Source organism: Podarcis vaucheri, assembly GCF_965113315.1.
Source record: "Podarcis vaucheri genome assembly, chromosome: 9".
Lineage (NCBI taxonomy): Eukaryota > Metazoa > Chordata > Lepidosauria > Squamata > Lacertidae > Podarcis > Podarcis vaucheri.
In genome coordinates this window covers 4151560-4172732 of record NC_138767.1, presented here as the reverse complement: position 1 = coordinate 4172732, position 21173 = coordinate 4151560, and the positions used below count along the sequence as shown (strand labels likewise).

At 47.5% G+C, this 21173-nt stretch overlaps 1 protein-coding gene and 1 long non-coding RNA gene across 2 annotated transcripts; both read left to right on the top strand.

The window, feature by feature from the left end:
• The first annotated feature begins 606 nt into the window (after positions 1–606).
• Positions 607–5273, top strand: LOC309540148. Its single transcript, XR_014223069.1, has 2 exons — positions 607–969; positions 5033–5273. It is a non-coding gene; the product is annotated as an uncharacterized lncRNA (long non-coding RNA).
• A 5030-nt stretch (positions 5274–10303) lies between these two features.
• LOC309540111 (uncharacterized protein) lies at positions 10304–17465 on the top strand. Its single transcript, XM_082236802.1, has 3 exons — positions 10304–10425; positions 14234–14453; positions 17186–17465. Exons 2-3 carry the CDS (start codon positions 14245–14247, stop codon positions 17424–17426), a joined length of 450 nt encoding a protein of 149 aa, XP_082092928.1. The 5' UTR covers positions 10304–10425; positions 14234–14244; the 3' UTR covers positions 17427–17465.
• Positions 17466–21173: the final 3708 nt, after the last annotated feature.

Sequence of the window (21173 nt, the reverse complement as noted above, 5' to 3'; positions counted from 1 at the left end):
GAGTTTAAAAAAGGGGAATGTTACTCTGCTAAATTGTGACCTTGTTAACACGAGTTGGAAAGGCTATAATTAGACAATATATCCTTCTCCTGCATCCCTGAACATTCCCACAATTGCCCTAAGTGAAGCCTCCAGAGGGCCACCATTGAGGCTCCCAGCCTGGGTGTGCCAAACTGGGTCTTTGACCAGAGTAAAATAAAGCTTCGTTTCCGCCCTGTGCAAAGCAAAGATAGATAGATAGATAGATAGATTCTTTATTGTCATTACACTAGTGCAACATTGCACAAGTGCAACGAAATTGGATGCCATCCCTTAAAAACAACAAAAGCAAAACAACAGCAACAACCAAACAAACCACCTTCCAACCACACCCACACCCACACCCATCAAGGTTTAGGATCAGAGTTTTGCTTCTCCTAGCAAAACACCCCCTGACACGAACACTTTCAGAGAAAGAAAAAAGATTTGGGGGATTGTCCTGCATCACAGGCTCAGCCAGGGACGTTCTTCCTGAGTCCAAACCAAACCTGTCTTTTTAAGGACAGAAGTGGAGATGCGTTGCCCATGATGCAATTCCTCCAGTTTATGACATCAGAGGCAGACTCCCTACCCAATGCAGTCATGTTTCAAGGGGAAGGTTCACAGAACAGGCAGCCCCTGCCAGGGAATCCTGGGTGCGGCTGATGCTCAGCTTGGCTTGTTTATGCCAAATCTGGTCTTATTGCGGGGTCTTTTCTGCTCTATGAAGCCCGGAAGGCGGAGAGGGGTGCAAATGCTGAACTATCCTCTGCTCAAAGCAACCCAGTGCATCATCTCTGTGGGAGTCACCCAGAACCTGCTCTGGCACCCTTAAAATAAAGGCAACAAAACCTAAGGAAAGGAGGGGGTGATGAAGGAGTGGGCATGAGGCCAACTTGGCGGTGCAGGAGTTAAGGAAGGCACAGAGAAGATGCCCGGTTTCTGAAGGAGGTAAGCCCTGGGTGCTAGGCAGGCCCACAGATCCTAACTGCAAATATTTTAGAGCAAGCTGCAGCTAGCAGGCGGAGAGTCAAAAGCACTCTGCACGTGTTTAGATGCCCTCTTTGTATTTGTTGTTGTTGTTTAGTTGTTTAGTCGTGTCCGACTCTTCGTGGCCCCATGGACCAGAGCACGCCAGGCACTCCTGTCTTCCACTGCCTCCCGCTGTTTGGTCAAACTCATGCTGGTAGCTTCGAGAACACTGTCCCACCATCTAGTCCTCTGTCGTCCCCTTCTCCTTGTGCCCTCTGTGTTTCCCAGCATCAGGGTCGTTTTCAGGGAGTCTTTTCTTCTCATGAGGTAGCCAAAGTATTGGAGCCTCAGCTTCAGGATCTGTCCTTCCAGTGAGCACTCAGGGCTGATTTCCTTCAGAATGGAGAGGTTTGATCTTCTTGCAGTCCATGGGACTCTCAAGAGTCTCCTCCAGCACCAGAATTCAAAAGCATCAATTCTTCGGCGATCAGCCTTCTTTATGGTCCAGCTCTCACTTCCATATACCACTACTGGGGAAACCATAGCTTTAGATGCTCTCTTACTAATTTATTTCGCAAAATTTATATGCCGCTTAGTTGTAAATAAAAATAAAATAAAAACCTTAAAGCGGTTTACAAAAATAAAATAAAATAAAAGAATAAGACAGGTTTGGTTCCGATGGGTTAGTGCTGTTAACCAGAAGGTTGGTGGTTTAAGCCTATGAGAAGTAAAACACTGGTTCCTAAGATTTAAAATCCCAGGACCTTTTAAAATAAATTCTGGGTAAAATTGGTGAAACAGCAATATGTTATTGAGAATATACACTTCCAAGTGGGTGACCCGAAAAAGCAGGCACACCCAATTTAATCAAAACATGAATATTTATTCCCTGTCTCCAAGCGCAATAAATAAGAGCAACATTTATTCTGAAAAGGCAATCAAAAAGCAACATAAATTATTCCTCTCAGAGCCCAATCTGGGACAGCTCTGAGCAGGTTTCCTGCATTTCAGGGGGCTGGACTAAATTACTCTTGGGGTCCCATCCAACTCTACAACCCTATGAATAAAACTATCAATAAGAAAAATCGACAGCAATAATCTAAAACAGTCAAAAAGGTGAAATATCAGCAGACTAGAAATAGATCACAACTCACAGCACCAACTTTCTTTTTTTAAAATAATGTTTATTAAAGTTTCACAAACAATACAAAACCAAAACATATAAAAAATACACAATAAGAAACAATTAGCAAAAGAAAAGAAAGAAGAAAAGAAAGGAAGAAAAGAACAATAAAAAGCAAAACAGAAAATAGGTTAATATTTTCATCTCTTATTCTTCATTAACTTGTTTCCTGACCTCCTCCCACCTCCCACCTTGTACTCCAGTTCAAATATGAAATTCAGCAAATCCTTACCCTCTAGCATTTATCCTTTATCAATCCCCATTTACATTTTCTTAAAAATCTTTTTACCAGTACCACTTCTTTTCAATCAGACATCATTTTAACATTCCTTAATTTTACAGTGCTTCTGCAAGTAGTCTTTAAATTTCTTCCAGTCTTCCTCCACTGACTCTTCTCCCTGGTCATGGATTCTGCCAGTCATTTCTGCCAATTCCACACAGCACCAACTTTCTTAACTTAACTTCTGGGTAGGCTGGTTTAAACAAAAGGGCTTTTCGCAGGTGCTGAAATGAGTACAGCCAAGGCACCTGCCTGATTTCGATAGGCAGGGAGTTCTTGTGGGAATGTTGTGTAAAGTAGGAGAGGATACATTGATTAAATGTTATCTTTCCTCACTCACGCTAGTGAGTCATGTAGCAGAGCAGATTCCCCTCAATATAGCAGGAAGCTAGCTTGCAGGTTCGTTTGAATCTCTTTAGTTAAGCAATCCAGTCTGGCTTGCCCAGGTTGGATTATTCCTGGTAAATCCCCTTTTGATTCTTATATTCTTGTAAAGAAGCTGGTCAAATGCGGTCTTGACTATGCTACCACTCAGTGGATTTGTAACTGGCTGACTGACCGAACCCAAAGGGTGCTCATCAATGGTTCCTCTTCATCCTGGAGAAGAGTGACTAGTGGGGTGCCACAGGGTTCTGTCTTGGGCCTGGTCTTATTCAACATCTTTAACAACGACTTGGATGATGGACTCAAGGGCATCCTGATCAAATTTGCAGATGACACCAAACTGGGAGGGGTGGCTAACACCCCAGAGGACAGGATCACACTTCAAAACGACCTTGACAGATTAGAGAACTGGGCAAAAACAAACAAGATGAATTTTAACAGGGAGAAATGTAAAGTATTGCACTTGGGCAAAAAAAAAAAATGAGAGGCACAAATACAAGATGGGGGACACCTGGCTTGAGAGCAGTACATGTGAAAAGGATCTAGGAGTCTTGGGTGACCACAAACTTGACATGAGCCAACAGTGTGACGCGGCAGCTAAAAAAGCCAATGCAATTCTGGGCTGCATCAATAGGAGTATAGCATCTAGATCAAGGGAATTAATAGTGCCACTGTATTCTGCTCTGGTCAGACCTCACCTGGAGTACTGTGTCCAGTTCTGGGCACCACAGTTCAAGAAGGACACTGACAAACTGGAACGTGTCCAGAGGAGGGCAACCAAAATGGTCAAAGGCCTGGAAACGATGCCTTATGAGGAACGGCTAAGGGAGCTGGGCATGTTTAGCCTGGAGAAGAGGAGGTTAAGGGGTGATATGATAGCCATGTTCAAATATATAAAAGATGTCACATAGAGGAGGGAGAAAGGTTGTTTTCTGCTGCTCCAGAGAAGCGGACATGGAGCAATGGATCCAAACTACAAGAAAGAAGATTCCACCTAAACATTTGGAAGAACTTCCTGACAGTAAGAGCTGTTTGACAGTGGAATTTGCTGCCAAGGAGTGTGGTGGAGTCTCCTACTTTGGAGGTCTTTAAGCAGAGGCTTGACAACCATATGTCAGGAGTGCTCTGATGGTGTTTCCTGCTTGGCAGGGGGTTGGACTCGATGGCCCTTGTGGTCTCTTCCAACTCTATGATTCTATGATCCCTCTCAAAAGAAGAAAGACACAGCAGTCTTTCTTTGAAAGTAACAAGAAGTTTTCTTATATTTAGTTCACAGTATGATCCCTGAAGGCAGGCTTTGGCTTGTACAGTGGCACCTTGGGTTAATAATAATAATAATAATAATAATTTATTTATACCCCGCCCTTCTGGCTGGGTTTCCAACTGAATATTAAAAACAATACAGCATCACAGACGCTTCAGGTTACAGACTCCACTAACCCAGAAATAGGACCTCGGGTTAAGAACTTTGCTTCAGGATGAGAACAGACCTCCAGAACGAATTAAGTTCTTAACCCGAGGTACCACTGTATTCAGCTTGAAGTGTGGGGATTTGGGAGCAGGTGGCAGGATGCTATGTGCACGCCAGGAAGGAAATGATGAGAATTCTGCCCCGATACGGGCTGAAAACTGCAACTTGTGCATGCATCCTGCAAGGGCTAGGTGAGGGTCCAAAGCTCTCCGAGGCAGACTGGTGGGCAGTGTGATTGTGATAGGAATTTTGAGGTCTTAGACATATGTTAAATGTTCATAAGTGTACCAACCAAGCATAGGAAGGCCGACCTGAAACCATTTTGATTCCCAAACTGAGCAAATGTTTTCTCTGCAAGGTCAAAGTGGGAAACCTCCCCATTGTCTCTTTCCTCACAAATCCTGTGTTAAGGACACATTTAAGATATGAATAGGGCGTGAGCCTGACTCTGTGAGGTTGGTGAGCCAAAAGGGAAGAAATAGAGCTTCCACGTTCAGGGGCAGTCTACCCCTGAATACCAGGAGTGTGTGTGTGTTGGGACATACCATTTTCTCCTTCGCCTCAGACACCAAGATTTCTTGAGCCAGCCCTGACTGCTGTGATCCAGGGGTCTTTCTTCCCAGACTCCTGGTCTTCCTGCTCCTCCTGCGGTGTTATGCCCAGAGCCTGAGGCGCCATCGCAGACTTCTCACTCCAGCCTCCTCCCTGATCTCTCCATCTCCAGGGACGCCCTGACACCTTGGGAGAATCTGCCCCCTGCCATGGACCTATTTGCCCGCTTTGAGGAGTTCCTGGACATCGTGGTGTTCTTGGGGTTCCTCTACTTCCTCTCCTACAGCTCCCTCTTCCTCTTCTACTTCCTCCTCCTCGTGCCTTTGGCCTTCATCTTTGAGGGAGAGGAGACATTGAGAGCAGCAACCTCCTTCCTGCAATCTCCAGCTCAATAAAGGGTGAATTTGAATACACGGCGCTTTGGGAAATGTGAGTTGCCGAGTCTGTAGTGCTGTCTGTCTAAAGCCGTCCAGCGGAGGCTGCTCCATGAGGGTGAATGGGAAAGGGTCTGGGGGCTGGCAGGTTACGTTTGGTGGGCCAGGGAAATAGCCTGGTCCCATCTATCTTATTGCTTTATTATTCATTTCATTAAAAAAAATGCTTGATTGCAAATATATGTACAACTAAAAGTTTTCTCCACCAGTGAGCACCATCATTATTACAAGTATAAAAGCTAAAGTTAAAGGGACCCCTGACCATTAGGTCCAGTCGTGGCCGACTCTGGGGTTACGGCGCTCATCTCACTTTATTGGCCAAGGGAGCTGGCGTACAGCTTCTGGATCATGTGGCCAGCATGACTAAGCCGCTTCTGGCGAACCAGAGCAGAGCATGGAAACGCCATTTACCTTCCCGCTGGAGTGGTACCTATTTATCTGCTTGCACTTTGAGGTACTTTCGAACTGCTAGGTTGGCAGGAGAAGGGACCGAGCAACAGGAGCTCACCCCATCGTGGGGACCTTTTGACCGGCAAGCCCTAGGCTCAGTGGTTTAACCCACAGCACCACCTGCATCCCTAATTACAAGTATACGTTCTATAAAATCTTAAATGAACCAGGCGTTTGCTTATACTGGTGAGAATGAGCGACTGTGTGCCTCGATATTTGTATAAGAAACGAAATTGTGCCACGCAGCCAAATAGCACTCATTTGAACTCTTCACTTCAGATACTTTTAGTTTATGAGAGACCTTTTCAAGGAGCGAAATCTGGCAAACGCTGAAGTACAAGCAGTCCAGATTACTGAGATTGAAAGTTTTCCAGGATTTGGTAATGGAGCCCTCTTCAGAGGCGAGAGAGAAGTTCTTCATTTTTCAGGTCCTTAGGAATATAAGCAGAAAAACCTGCTGGGCCAAGCCAAGGACCCTTCTAGGCCAGCATCCTGTTTTCACAGTGGCCAAATACCCCAAAGAACCTAGGAATCCAGATAGACTGATTTGGACCTGGAGGTTCCATTAAAAGAGTCTTGCTGTTGGAACAGGCCCATCTAAGTCCAGCATCCTCCCTCTTACAGCAGCTGCCCAGGTGCCTGTGGGAAACAGGTAAGCAGGGTCCAAAAACAAGAGGCTTCTTCTCTCCTGTGGTTTCCAGCAATTGGTACCTGGAAGCATTTGCTGCTGTGGAGGCAGAAGATTGGCTAGCAGACATCGATAGACTTCTCCTCCAGGAATTTGTCCAAGATTCTTTCAAAGCCATCTATGTTCGTAGCCATCATTGGCTCCTGTGTCTGTGTTACTGAAGGGGAAGGAAACGAAGCTCTTCGGCCCCTTAGTGCTTTATTATTATTACAAAAAAAATTAATAACAATTTCAACATAACAAAATTTCAAAAAAAATCATCTTCATTATTTCCCACCTCCCCAACGAACCCTCGCCTCACAAGACTTCTCTCAGCTCCTCTCTCTGATTTCTCAACACATTTTGTTCTCTGCATACTGTAAAATTGTATAAATCCTTATATTATCTGTCTACTATATTAGGTAAAGGTAAAGGGACCCCTGACCATTAGGTCCAGCCGTGGCCGACTCTGGGGTTGCGGCGCTCATCTCGCTTTATTGGCCAAGGGAGCCAGCGTACAGCTTCCGGTTCATGTGGCCAGAATGACTAAGCCACTTCTGGCGAACCAGAGCAGCGCACGGAAACGCCGTTTACCTTCCTGACGGAGCGGTACCTATTTATCTACTTGCACTTTGATGTGCTTTCGAACTGCTAGGTTGGCAGGAGCAGGGACCGAGAAATGGGAGCTCACCCCGTCGCGGGGATTCGAACTGCCGACCTTCTGATCGGCAAGCCGTAGGCTCTCTGGTTTAGACCACAGTGTCACCAAAAGGTGTGGTATGAATAAATATATACTATATATAATAGTAGGAGAAGTGTCTGTGGGTTTTGTGAGCTGCTTGCGAAGGATCCATGGGCAGGTTTTTTAAAAAATGAGCAATGCATCTGCTGATCCAAAATGCAAACAGGCAGAATGTGTGGTCCCTGTGCAAAGGAGCGGGAGACCAGCAGACAACCCACTTTCCATATGTAAGAGGGGCATTTGCTAGTTTCCCATTCCAATGCACCAAACGGATTTGGAAAATGTGGGATTTCAGGACCTTTCGCCTATTGGCCGCCAGGACCACATAACACCGGTTCTGAGAGATCTGCATTGGCTCCCAGTACATTTCCGAGCACGATTCAAAGTGTTGGTGCTGACCTTTAAAGCCCTAAATGGCCTCGGTCCTGTATACCTGAAGGAGCGTCTCCACCCCCATCGTTGAGCCCGGACACTGAGGTCCAGCGCCGAGGGCTTTCTGGCGGTTCCCTCACTGCGAGAAGTGAGGTTACAGGGAACCAGGCAGAGGGCCTTCTCGGTGGTGGTGCCCGCCCTGTGGAACGCCCTCCCATCAGATGTCAAAGAGATAAATAATTACCTGACATTCAGAAGACATCTTAAGGCAGCCCTGTTCAGGGAAGTTTTTAATATGTAACGCTGTACTGTTTTTAACACTGATTGGGAGCCGCCCAGAGTGGCTGGGGAAACTCAGCCAGATGGGCGGGGTATAAATAATAAATTATTATTATTATTATTATAGTGATACAGATGAAACACCCCTGGAAAATAGTTTGCGTTTGCTTGAACCTTGCAAAACTGGTTTCTCCCAAGTCTGATCATGGGGGGAAGAAAATGTACCTGGTGCCCAAGACAGAGTGAATCCACTTTTACAGAAGCTTGACAACTCTAATTAAGGATTTGTGGGGTTTGGAGTTTTTTTTTTTTTGCTCTTTGTGCTTTCCCCCCTTATGGACACAAGATGGCAACAGAGCTGCATGCGTCTTCCACATTTCAGCCCAGTTCAACGTATCCTTTTAACCATCTGAAGGTGGCACTAGACACATTGCTGGTGTTTTGCAGAAGGAATTGAACTGTATATATGAACTTCAGATCTGTGCAATTAAAGTGGATTCAAGCAAATGCGCTTTTTATTTACCTGCTTCGAAAAAGCAGACTTGTAGTTTGGAAAGTGATAGATCAATGTATTGATGTCACGGACCGGTTAGACACAGGGGGTGGGCGTGGGCATAGACACCAGCTAGGGAACTCCCAAGGGAAGAAGGCTCAGAGCCAGGGGATTGGTGGTGGGATGACAATGGTCAGAGGGAGAAGAGGGAGCAGAATGGGAAGTGGAGGTGTCGGAAGCTGAAGAAGCAACAAGGTTTAGTGAGCAGGAAGAGGCTGTGGCAGAGAGCAGTCCAGAACCAGGGGCAGAAGCAGAGGCTAAAGAGGAGGGGGGCCAAGACGCAAAGTGGAGGCAGGCTGCTGAGGGTTGCAATATGTCCTCTTTTTCCAGGACTCGTCCTCTTTTAGAGGATTATAATTTCTCTCCGGGCGGATTTATAAAATTTGGCAAAATGTCCAGGTTGTTTTGTTTTGTTTTGTTTACAGTAACCCAAGAAAAATTGCCTAGTGCATTAGACTCAGATCTAAGGCACCCAGCTAAGCTAGTCTGCAGCAGAGAATCACAACAGAGCAACATCTTAAAGCATCTCCATCTTGTAAAAATCCATTCTCTTGTGGCTGAAGTCAAAGGATGCTGGCTCAGTTACAAGATCTTCGAGGAGGAGTCTGGGAGGGCAAGAGTTAACACCCCTCCCTGCCCTTAAAGAGAGCCCATATGTACATGTTAAACAGTTTAATAAATTGTTCTGTGCACACTTATTTTCACCAAGGTACTTTCATGTGGCAAGTGAAGGAGCAATATGTATTATTATTTTGTTGTTGAAAGTTAAGAACATTGCTACCAGCAATACATCACAGCTTCTATAGCCTACATATAGCAGGGGTATTTAAAATGAGAGTCGTCATCCATAGTTAAAAGTAGAAGTCGGCAAATGTGTCCTCTTTTTTGTTCTTCAAAATATGGCAGTCCTATGAGCTGAAGAAGCCAGGGGGTCTTCCCCCTCCTCCGGCGACCAGCTCCACTCCCCACTGGTCTCCCAGAACCCAAAGAGGTATGAAGAGGGCGGAGCAAAGATGGACAAGATAAAGGAGCCTCAGAATGTTTGGGAAGGGACTGGGGTAAGATCTGATGGGAAGTGTTGCTGCGCTAACTAATCTTGAGCTGTTTTGTTTCTTTGAATAAAGTCATCTTCACTGACACCTTGTGAATTATTGTTGACTGGGGACTCAGCTACATTAGTAAAGAAATGACGATCTGAATGCGCTATAAACATGCAACACCAGATGGCACAAGTGAGCAGGAAATTTTTATACACAATTCCTGATAGGTTCCCCCCTCTTTTGTTATAACGACCTAATTTCTGACTTATATATAGTGGGGTCCCCCCCGTGTGTAGATCAACCCCTGATTCCAACCCCCACCTTGACAATTGAAAAGTGTGGGATGAAGGAATGGTTATCCGTGAAATGTGTCAACAGATCGCAAGCCAACAAGGAGGAATGCTTGTTGTTATATAACACCTCCATAAACACATCAGGAAGAAGGCTAAATAAAGACGAAACGTAGTCTAATATCAGTGTTAGCTTGTGCAAGCTTCCTGGGTTTTGTGCAAATGTAATAGAGAAAGCTTTGCTGTGGATTTCAATCAGTTTTCAGTCTATCAGTGTTTTAATTTTTAAAAAGGTTTCCGTTATTGTTGACTTTTTCTTACTATGAATAATTGTACATTATTTTCTCCTCTTTTTTTTTTTGGGGGGGGGGGGTAAACCGCTGCAAGGTTTCATTTTAGTTTTTACAATCCAGCAGCACATAGATGGTATACAGACAAATAAATAAGTATGTTTGCTTGATTTTCTGCAAGCCGCACTGAAAGGCCAGAGGAGCTGCGGTCAGACCAAAAAGTGACCACGCTTGCCTTTTATGCAGATGAGCCTAGCTGGTTCTGTTTGTGACCTCAGTGGGATGGATTGCTGAGGAGAGCAGCCAGGCAGCAGCCCAGCGGTCAGAAGGGGAGCGTGGTTGGGGGTTGGTGGGGTGGGGGAAAGAGAGCAGGGGCACAGGACCATCTTTAGTGCCGGAAATAATGTGAGTGTCCAGCTGAATGGCCAAAATCTGCACGGACTGGGAGGTGAGCCTTGGAGGTGATGAGGAGCCATCCTTCTGAAGTCCTTCTTTGAAACACGGAGCCTACAGGTGGGCAGGATCATAGAATCATTGTAGAGTTGGAAGGGACCTTGAGGGTCATCTAGTCCAACCCGCTGCAATCTCAGGAATCTCAGCTAAAGCACCCCTGACAGATGGCCACTCAACCTCTGCTTAGAAACCTCCAAGGAAGGAGAGTCCATAGCCCCCCAAAGGGAGTCTATTCCACTGTTGAGCAGCTCTTACCGTCAGAAAGTTATTCCTGGTGTTTAGTTAGAATCACCTTTCTTATACAGTGGTGCCTCACAAGACGAAAAGAATCCGTTCTGTGATTCTCTTTGTCCAGCGGTTTTTTCGTCTTGCGAAGCAAGCCCATTGAAGGATTAGCGGATTAGCACTATTAGCGCTATTAGAAGCTATCGGATCAGCTGATAAGCGGCTTAGCGGCTTAGAAAAAGGGGGGGGAGGGGAAAAAACCAGCAGGAACTCGCAAGACATTGTCGTCTTGCGAAGCAAGCCCATAGGAGATTCGTTTTGCGAAGCACCTCCAAAACGGAAAACTCTTTCGTCTAGCGAGTTTTCCATCTTGCGAGGCATTCGTCTTGCGGGGAACCACTGTAACTTGAATTGGTTCAGATCCTGCCCTCTGGAGCAGAGCAAAACAAGCTTGCTCCATCTTCCATGTGACGGCCCTTTAGATATTTGAAGATGGCTATCATATCTCTCAGGGACGCGGGTGGCACTGTAGGTTAAACCACAGAGCCTAGGACTTCCTGATCAGAAGGTTGGCAGTTCGAATCCCTGCGATGGTGTGAGCTCCCGTTGCTCGGTCCCTGCTCCTGCCAATCTAGCAGTTTGAAAGCATGTCAAAGTGCAAGTAGATAAATAGGTACCACTCCGACGGGAAGGTAAACGGCGTTTCCATGCGCTGCTCTGGTTCGCCAGAAGTGGCTTAGTCATGCTGGCCACATGACCCGGAAGCTGTATGCCGGCTCCCTCGGCCAATAAAGCGAGATGAGCGCCGCAACCCCAGAGTCAGCCATAACTTGACCTAATGGTCAGGGATCCCTTTACCTTTACCTTTATCATATCTCCCTCTCAGTCTCCTCTTCTCCAGCCTAAACATGCCCAACTCCTTCAACCATTCCTCATAAGGCTTAGTTTCCAGATCCTTGATCTTATTGGTTGCCCTCCTCTGCACATGTTCCAGCTTGTCAATATCCTCAAATTGTGGTGCCCAGAACTGGACACAGTATTCCAGGCGGCGTCTGAGCAAGGCAGAAAATAGTGGTATTATTCCTTCCATTGATCGGGACACTAGACTTCTGTTGATGCAGCCTAGAATATCAGTAGATTTTTTTTTGCTGCTGCACCACCCTGTTGACTCATGTTAAGCTTGTGGCCCACCAAGACCCCTAGATCCTTTTCACACATGCTACTACTGTAGTAAGCCAGGTGTTCCCCATCATATGTGCAGCTGGTTCTTGCTACCTAAGTGCAGAACCTAACACAACAATTAACACGAGAAAATCCTTAGCAGGGGTAGGATCTGACTCAATATTCAGTGGCAGTCATTGTTGGCAAAAGAGAGGCTGATCCCAAACTCTCAACAAAAACTAAGCATGCAACTTAATCCATGAGCTAGTGAAGACTAAGTTAGCTTGGCAGTAAAACTGGCGCTGGTATAGTAAATTTTGATGTGCACGCAGGAGCTTATCCTGACAGCCTCCCTAGGCCTTGCCCCAAGTAAAGGTAAAGGGACCCCTGACCGTTAGGTCCAGTCATGGCCGACTCTGGGGTTGCAGCGCTCATCTCGCTTTACTGGCCAAGGGAGCCAGCATACAGCTTCCGGGTCATGTGGCCAGCATGACTAAGCCACTTCTGGCAAACCAGAGCGGCACACAGAAATGCTGTTTACCTTCCCGCTGGAGTGGTACCTATTTATCTACTTGCACTTTGATGTGCTTTTGAACTGCTAAGTTGGCAGGAGGAGGGACCGAGCAACGGAAACCCCCCCCCATTGTGGGGATTCGAACCACCGACCTTCTGATCCGCAAGTCCTAGGCTCTGTGGTTTAACCCACAGCGCCACCTGCGTCCCAAAGGAGAGTTTAAAAATGCTGACCCAAATCCCGCCCCCTGCTGCAAAGAGCCCATGGCACAATAGCTGGGTTAGCATCACTGCAACTTTATGCAGCGTGTCTGAGAGTAAGTTCCATTAAACTCACCAGTCTCAGCTTCTGCCTGCCTAGGGTACACTTGGAAAACACATTGAGCTTTCCCCAAGGATCTTCAGTCAGCTAAAATGCACACTCTAAGCTGCTGGCGTGAAGCGGGGACCCCATCAAAGGAAAGGGAAGATGTATCCAGCCTCTGATTCCCTCCCTGCTAATCTTCGTATCCATGCCTGATGACCAATACCTTTGGGGGAGTTGTTGATCACACATGAACAATACATTCCCCCCCCCAAGAATCCTGGGAACTGTAGTTTGTGAAGGGTGCTAGAAACCCAAACCCCCAAACTACAGATGTGACCTCTGGTTCCCTCTGGCTCAAATGTATGGCTTGCAACTACCAGGATTATTGTGGGCCCGATTCTGTGGAATGCCCTCCAGGCTGAGATCAGCTCTTCCTGGCTGAATGTTGGGTGTTTGATGAGGACTAGTTTTTAGTTCAGCAGACATTTCGAGGACATTATTTTATTTTTATTTGCATAACTTAAGCTTTCACCTGTGTTTTGGGTTCCTTTAAAACATCATTATTAGTTGACTGATGAATTGCTTTTATTGATTGTTCTGTAAACCACTTTGTGACCATTTGTGGTGAAAATGAAAAGCAGTCCAGCAAATAATAAATGATAATAATGCTAATCATCTGCCACAACTTAAAGCCTCAACGCCACCTCCTTCACCTGTAAAGGGAGTCCAGCAATTGCCCTCTAGATGACATCGTCACTCCTTCTTTCGAAAGGGCTGCGCTCCCAGGGGTGGAAGGATCAGTTCATTTTGGTTCTCTCAGTTTCTCAATTTTACATGCAGCTCTCCACATTCCTGCAGCAACCTGAGATCTTTTTTTAAATCCTCTTGAAAATTCTTCAGCATTCTATTGCCAATTTCTCCAGATAAACACATTTTTGTATGCAATTTTGGCTACGGTACATACTTCCCCAAGCAATTTCTCCCAGCGGAATGCAATTTTGTACAGTACAGTGGTACCTCGGGTTACATATGCTTCAGGTTACATACGCGTCAGCTTACAGACTCTGCTAACCCAGAAATAGTACCTCAGGTTAAGAACTTTGCTTCAGGATGAGAACAGAAATCGTGCTCCGGCGGCGCGGCAGCAGCAGGAGGCCCCATTAGCTAAAGTGCTTCAGGTTAGGAACAGTTTCAGGTTAAGAACGGACCTCCGGAACAAATTAAGTACTTAACCCGAGGTACCACGTACTTTCCTGAATATATTCATTTTCATGCACACTTTTACCTAATGCGTGGTGTGTGGTTTTTTTTCAAATGTTGGATAACTGCCTTGCAAAATTCAGATAAATGCGAACTTGAGCGGATGGCTGTGTTCTGCTTCCTACCTTGTTTCAGAAAGTGCAAATTTGATTGATCAGCCTTTAAATGCAAACACAGTTGAATCTGCCCCCTGCCACATCACTTGCGCTTAACCTCCAGAGCACCACTGGCGGGATTTTTGCCTTGCAGGGAGTTGGGTCCCTTCCCACTTTACAGTTCGATGATAAGTGCTGACTTATTGGCTCCCTCTCTCATTCCTGCTTCTGCTTCCATGCAGGTAACACCACGATGCTTCTGCAGCCTCTTTCCAACCCTCCCCACGCCCAGGGAGCGGGCGATGCCGTCCTCCAAGCAGGCTCCTTCCCCAAACTTGAGCGGCTCCTGAACGTTCTCTTGCTCCTGGCGGCTCTCCACTTCCTCATCCAGACGGCCATTTATTTCTCCTGCCTCTTCCTGATCCTGCCCATGGGGTTTGTCGTCTCCAACGTCATCTCTGGGTAAGTTGGAAGGGGAAGAGGGAGGGGAGCATCTTGCCAAATGCAAGGAGATTCTTTTAAGAACTTTCTGGTGGCAAGAGTTGTTGGGCAGTGGGACAGACGAGTTGGAAGGGACGCCCAGGGTCATCTAGTCCAACCCCAGCTATACAGGATTCTCAGCTAAAGAGCCCCAGACAGATGGTCGTTCAACCTCCAAGGAAGGAGAGTCCACCACCTTCTGAGCTCGTCTGTCCCACTGCCCAACAACTCTTGCCACCAGAAAGTTCTTCCTAATGTTCAGTCGGAATCTGCAATCTTGTAATTTGAATCAAGTGTTTTGGGGCCTCCCCTCTGGAGCAGCAGAAAACTTGCTTGCTCCATCCTTCATGTGGCAGCCCTTCTGATATTTGAAGACCGCTCTCAGATTTCCTCTCACTCTCTGTGGGAATGTTCAGGGAGGCAGGAGAGGATATATCGTTTAATAATATCCTTCATAACTTGCGTTAGCAAGTCCCTTTACTTAGCAGAGTGCATTCCCCTTTTAAACACGCAGCGGTTCGCTTGTTGCAAGCTTGTTTAAGCTTCTCAATATAGCACTCCTGGTAATCCCCTTTTCTCTCCCTTTAAAGAATAGACACGACACAATATTGTGTAAAGTATTATAAAAGAAGTTTACTAACACATTTAGTTCACAGATGCACCCCTGAAGGCAGACTTAGTTACAGATATAGACATACATGTGAGACAATCCCATATGGAGATAGTTTCTTTGTTGGCTGAAAGCTGAAAGCCAACAGAGCATCTCTAGCTAAAAAGAGCTGTTGCTTGTCCTTTTCGTTACCTGGACAGGTAAGGTCATGCCCACCTCTAGTCACATGCAAGAGGAAGTATGTCCCAGTCAGGAGGAAACAGGAAGTTTTCTACTGACTGGAGCAAGCATCCCTCTGCAAGTCCACTCTAGGAAAACAAGGAGTGTTGTACTTGACTGCTATCTATGTATCACATCCCACATCCTCTTCTCCAGGCTAAACATACCCAACTCCTGTGATCATTCCTCCAAAGGCTTGGTTTCTAGACCTTTGATCATCTTGGTCTCCCTCCTCTGCACACCTTCCAGCCTGTCAACATCCTTGTTAAATTGTGGTGCCCAGAACTTGACCCAGGAGAAAGCAGACTTAGAGCAAAGTCCATTCCCCAGAGCTTAACTGATGAGTGGAGTGCATTAAACCACCTCTAGTTTCCTTTCTGCTCCCTCTTCCCCTGTTAGCTGGCACATCCACATTAGGCACAACCTGGAAGCTCACATGTCCCTGCCAGTTTATTTCATTTTTGTTGCATTTTCATTTTCATTTACAAACTTGCACTCTTCGATATGCCTTAGAGACCTGCCTTGTGTAGGGATGTGAACAGATGCTGGGAGAAGATTTATTTATTCGCTATTATCCTTCCTTCTTCTCGTTTGTGAGTTCAGCAGAGTGCCATTCCTTTGCAGCTTAAAAAAAAGCTCAGATAGGCTAGTCCTAGCCTTTTAGTTTAAGTAATCCAGGATTCTTTAAGGCAGATTGGATTCTCCTGGTGTTTCCCCCCCTTTTCCTCCTCTTAAAACCACAACCACACAGTCTTGTAAAAGGTAAAACAATAACATTCACTCACTCAGAGTTTCTGCTGCAGAATAACAGATACAACAGCTTTGTTCCGGCAGGCTTAAAATGGTAATTCAGTTACAAAGACATGCTTAGGTCTAGCTTAAGATGGAGTTTCTGAGCTGTAGCTCAGACTTAGCAGTTGCTCTCACATTTCTACCTTGGTGATGACAAGAAGAGTAAGAGAAGAGGATGTGCTCAGGAAGGGAAGGAAAATAAACCCTCCCTGTGTCAAGGCACAGTGGGAGTGCTCTCACAAAAATTCTCTTTAGCAAACTTACAGGAAAACTCTGTGAACTTCAGCGTCTATCATGTGCCTATCTAGCAAATGCGCATTGTTGGTTTGACTGCATTTTAAATATCCTGCACCTTGAAAAGGTAAAGTTAAAGGGATCCCTGACCATTAGGTCCAGTCATAGCCGACTGTGGGGTTGCAGCGCTCATCTCACTTTATTGGCCGGGGGGCTGGCGTACAGCTTCCAGGTCATGTGGCCAGCATGACTAAGCCGCTTCTGGCGAAGCAGAGCAGCGCATAGAAACGCCGTTTACCTTCCTGCCAGAGTGGTACCTATTTATCTACTTGCACTTTGATGTGCTTTCAAACTGCTAGCTTGGCAAGAGCAGGGACTGAGCAACGGGATCTCACCCTGTCGTGGGGATTCGAACTGCCGACCTTCTGATCAGCAAGCCCTAGGCTCTGTGGTTTAACCCACAGCGCCACCCACGTCCCTACAAAAGACATGCTTAGGTCTAGTTTAAGATGGAGTTTCTGAGCTGTAGCTCAGACTTAGCAGTTGCTCTCACATTTCTGCCTTGGTGATGACATGAAGAGTAAGAGAAGAGGATGTGCTCAGGAAGGGAAGGACAATATACCGTCACTGTGTCAGGGCACAGTGGGAGTGTCTCTGAAAAAGTTCTCTCTAGCTAACTTACAGGAAAACTCTGTGAGCTTTGGCGTCTATCATGTGCCTATCTAGCAAAAGCGGCTTGTTGGTCTGACTGCATTTTAAATATCCCACACCTTGAACCACTCTCTTATTTCAGAGTGGGTCTCTTTTGCTTCCAGCCACTTTGCAAATAGTCCCGCTTGCTTCTCCCTTCTGTCCTCAGGGCAAACACCATAATGGGCGCTGCATCTTCCGAGAACCTGAGGACGGGGCATGCCTTGTGCCAGGGGGCAGCAGGGGAGAGAGCCCCGCAGACGTCCTTCCACCTTTACGTCCAGGGGATCGAGGATCTGGTGATGTCCTTGGCGGTCGCTTACTTCCTGGTCCGTGTTGGGCTGATCTTCTGCAACCTCGTCTTCATCCTGCCCTTGATCTTCTTCCTCAGTGAAAGGAGCTGCTCTTGAGAGGAGCAACCACGAATAAAGGGAGAGCTTGGAAACATTGGTCCTGTGTAGAGCCGCTCTTTGGCAGGTGGGCCGGGCTGTTGTGCTGGGAATGGAGAGGCTCAGGTCCATGGGCCAGATGCTGTTGTTTAGGCTTTTAGTCGTGTCCGACTCTTCGTGACCCCCTGGACCAGAGCACGCCAGGCACTCCTGTCTTCCACTGCCTCCCGCAGTTTGGTCAAACTGTTGTCTTTGTCCATGGAGTTTTCTTGGCAGCAGTGGCGTAGCGTGGGTTGTCAGCACCTGGGGCAAGGCAAGTAGTTTGCGACCCCTAACCCCTAACCTGCCGCCGCTGCCAGCTTCTTCTTGCTGCTGCCTGGTCTGGTCTGGTATGGTTCTCTCCCGCACTCAGCGCTGCGCTGGGCGGCCGCTGCACTGTCCCTCCCCCAGATAGTCCCTCGCTCTCTCTCCGCACCGCACGCCTGGCACCCCCCCCCTCCACAGTGGGCGGCGACCCGGCGGCTCAGATCAAATTCGCACAGCCAGCACTGCAGTGAGAGAGAGTGAGTGAGCCAGGTAGGGGCAGAGAGCTGCAAGTGCGAGCGCCCCCCCCCGATGTTGCACCCGGTGCGGCTGGCCCCCCTGCACCCCCCACGCTATGCCACTGCTTAGCAGGGATACTGGAGTGGCTTGCCGGTTCCTGCTCCAGGTGGATCACGTTTGGTCAAAACTCTCCACTATGACCTGTCCATCTTGGGTGGCCCTGCATGGCATAGCTCATAGCTTCTCTAAGTTATTCAAGCCCCTTCGCCACAGCAAGGCAGTGATCCATGGAGGGGGTGGGCCAGATGAGGCCCCCCAAAAACCTTTGCACCTGGCCCATGGGACTCCCCAAAGGTCACACCCTCTTGCCAGTCCTTCACCATGCCCCCCTTGAGTGAATTTTCCTGTCTGGAACTGTCTAAGAGCCCTCTGGTAGTAAATCACACTGCTCAAAGTTGGTGTTAACTTACGGTTTACCAGATTTTTTCCAATGAATCTGGGGACACTTTTTTTTTTTTAAAACAGAGTAGCAACAGGGAGTCAGTATAATGGTACCTTGGGTTAAGAACTTAATTCGTTCCGGAGGTCCGTTCTTAACCTGAAACTGTTCTTAATCTAAAGCACCACTTTAGCTAATGAGGCCTCCTGCTGCTGCTGCGCCGCTGCTGCACAATTTCTGTTCTCATCCTAAAGTTCTTAACCTGAGGTACTATTTCTGGGTTAGCGGAGTCGGTAACCTGAAGCATCTGTAACCTGAGGTACCACTGTAGTGCGGATGGTGAGGCAAAAGACCCTGGGCCCAAGCACACTTGCATTTTGTATAAAGGTGCAAAAAGCCCTTCTTTCATACCCTGTGAAACATAAATGCGCAGAGTTTATAAAAAACTGGGCACTGCCCGTCCGTGACTCCTGAGGCTCCCCCAATCTCCTGCCCCCTTCCTCCTTTGTTTTAACTGATCAGGGGAGGCTCAGGAGTCATGGGTGGGTGGCTATTGCCCAGTTTTTAAAAAACTCACAGGGTTTATGTTTCACAGGGTGTGAAAGAAAGGCTTTGCACCTTGCCTGACAGAGAAACCATGTGCCTTGCAGCCCCCTGGGGAGCGGCTGCCCGCCAGTGACTCCCGAGCCTCCCCCGATCTGTCAAAACAAAAAGGGAAGGGGGCAGGAGATTAGTACCACCGGATGTCCCTGGTTCCCCTTTGGCAGTGGCGGCGGGAGTGAGCAGCTCCTGAAGCCAGCCAGAGCCAATTGCGCTACCATGCTGGCTCTGGGCTGCTGAGGCTGCCACTGCCATGTTTCCTGGGGACAGATTTGCAAATCTGGGGACTGTCCCCGGGAACCGGGGACATCTGGTAACCCTAAGTTAACTCTTTACAGGGGTACCTCGGGTTACAGATGCTTCAGGTTACAGACGCTTCAGGTTACAGGCTCTGCTAACCCAGAAATAGGACCTCGGGTTAAGAACTTTGCTTCAGGATGAGAACAGAAATCACATGGCGGCAGCAGCAGGAGGCCCCATTAGCTAAAGTGGTGCTTCAGTTTAAGAACAGTTTCAGGTTAAGAACGGACCTCCAGAATGAATTAAGTTCTTAACCCAAGGTACCACTGTATTAGCAAAAAACAGGATCTCTGCAGACTTGGTTGAGTGTCAGGCCTAATGAGCGAAGCCGTTCATCCCCAGCAGGTCTTGTCCCACGAACCTGAAAGTCCTCGCCTGCCAACAGCTGCCTAGGTCTCCTATTCTCCAGAGCTTTCCCCAAGCATTCAGAGACTGCGCCTGTGTACACCCTACCCCTGCTCTTCCTGTTTCAGCCCTCTTCTGGTCCTGGGGGACAAGCGGAGAGGGGAGCTTTCTCGGCAGGAGGGGGTGACACCCGTGACTCTGCACTATCTCTGCCTCTTGGCCTTCCTCCTCTCCTGGCCTGCTTCATTTTCTGCCTCTGAGTCTGGGCTGCTCTCTGCCACAGACTCTCCCAGCTCACTAAGCCCTGTTACCTCCTCACCCCAATCTTCTCCCTCTGACCTCTCATCGTCCCACCACCAACCTCCAGGTTCTGAGCCTTCTTCCCTCGGGGGTTCCTCAGCTGGTGCCTCCCACTGCTCCTCTGCATTCAGCCAGTCCCTGACAGTTTCTATATTCCTCTGTTCATCTTGCCCAGTAAGATAAAGGTAAAGGGACCCCTGACCATTAGGTCCAGTCATGACCGACTCTGGGGTTGCAGTGCTCATCTTGCTTTACTGGCTGAGGGAGCCGGCGTACAGCTTCCGGGTCATGTGGCCAGCATGACTAAGCCGCTTCTGGCAAACCAGAGCAGCGCACGGAAACGCCGTTTATCTTCCCGCCGGAGTGGTACCTATTTATGTACTTGCACTTTGCTGTGCTTTCGAACTGCTAGGTGGACAGGAGCAGGGACTGAGCAACGGGAGCTCACCCCGTTGCGGGGATTTGAACCACCAACCTTCTGATTGGAAGTCCTAGGCTCTGTGGTTTAACCCACAGCTCCACCCGCGTCCCAGTACCTGACCCTAATGTGGTGCCTATGAGCAACACAGTGCCCTCAGGCACCTGCAAGGCCTGCTTCTCATTTTTAAAAATGGTGTTCTTTGGTTTGTTTTATTGACTGAGGGCAGGCCTTCTTCTCAGCCGGAACTCAGTTCTGGCACCTCTCAGGTGGGCGCCATTGCCATTATAAGAGAACAAGAGAGGTGTTGCTGGTGAGTTCTGGCTCCTCTTTTTCTAGAACGATAGCACTAGTCACCTTTTTGGGGGTGGGGATATTGCCTGCTCTTTGTTTGCTTGTGGGTTCTTTGGGTTGCATTTGTAAGTAGCCATCAATAGCCCTCTCCTCCATGAAGAAGCATTGAATTGTCCACTGTGAGGAACTTTGTTAGCTCAAAAATGGAAAGTACCAGAGTTACCAACAAGAGAGGAGTGGCAGACGAAGATGGCTGATTATGCGGAACTAGCAAAACTGACCTGTAGAATCCGAAATCAGGAGGAAGCAAAATTCCAAAAAGACCGGAGTAAATTTATGGAGTACATAAATAATAACTGTAGAAATTTGAAGACTCTGGCAGGACTGAAATAAACCTTACGATGTAGATAGGACTGGATACAATAAGAAACGGTGGGAAAGTTACTGACATAAGAAAACCTTTTGAAGGGAGGGAAGGAAGTCAATGCTCAGCAGAGTGGGGGGGGGGAATGTGGGTAAACGATTGTTG

Bases quoted from the DNA above. Each gene is read 5' to 3' on its own strand.
- LOC309540111 (XM_082236802.1), top strand. From the start codon at position 14,245: ATGCTTCTGCAGCCTCTTTCCAACCCTCCCCACGCCCAGGGAGCGGGC. The intron at 14,454-17,185 runs GTAAGTTGGAAG...TTCTGTCCTCAG, and splicing joins GTCTCCAACGTCATCTCTGG to GGCAAACACCATAATGGGCG.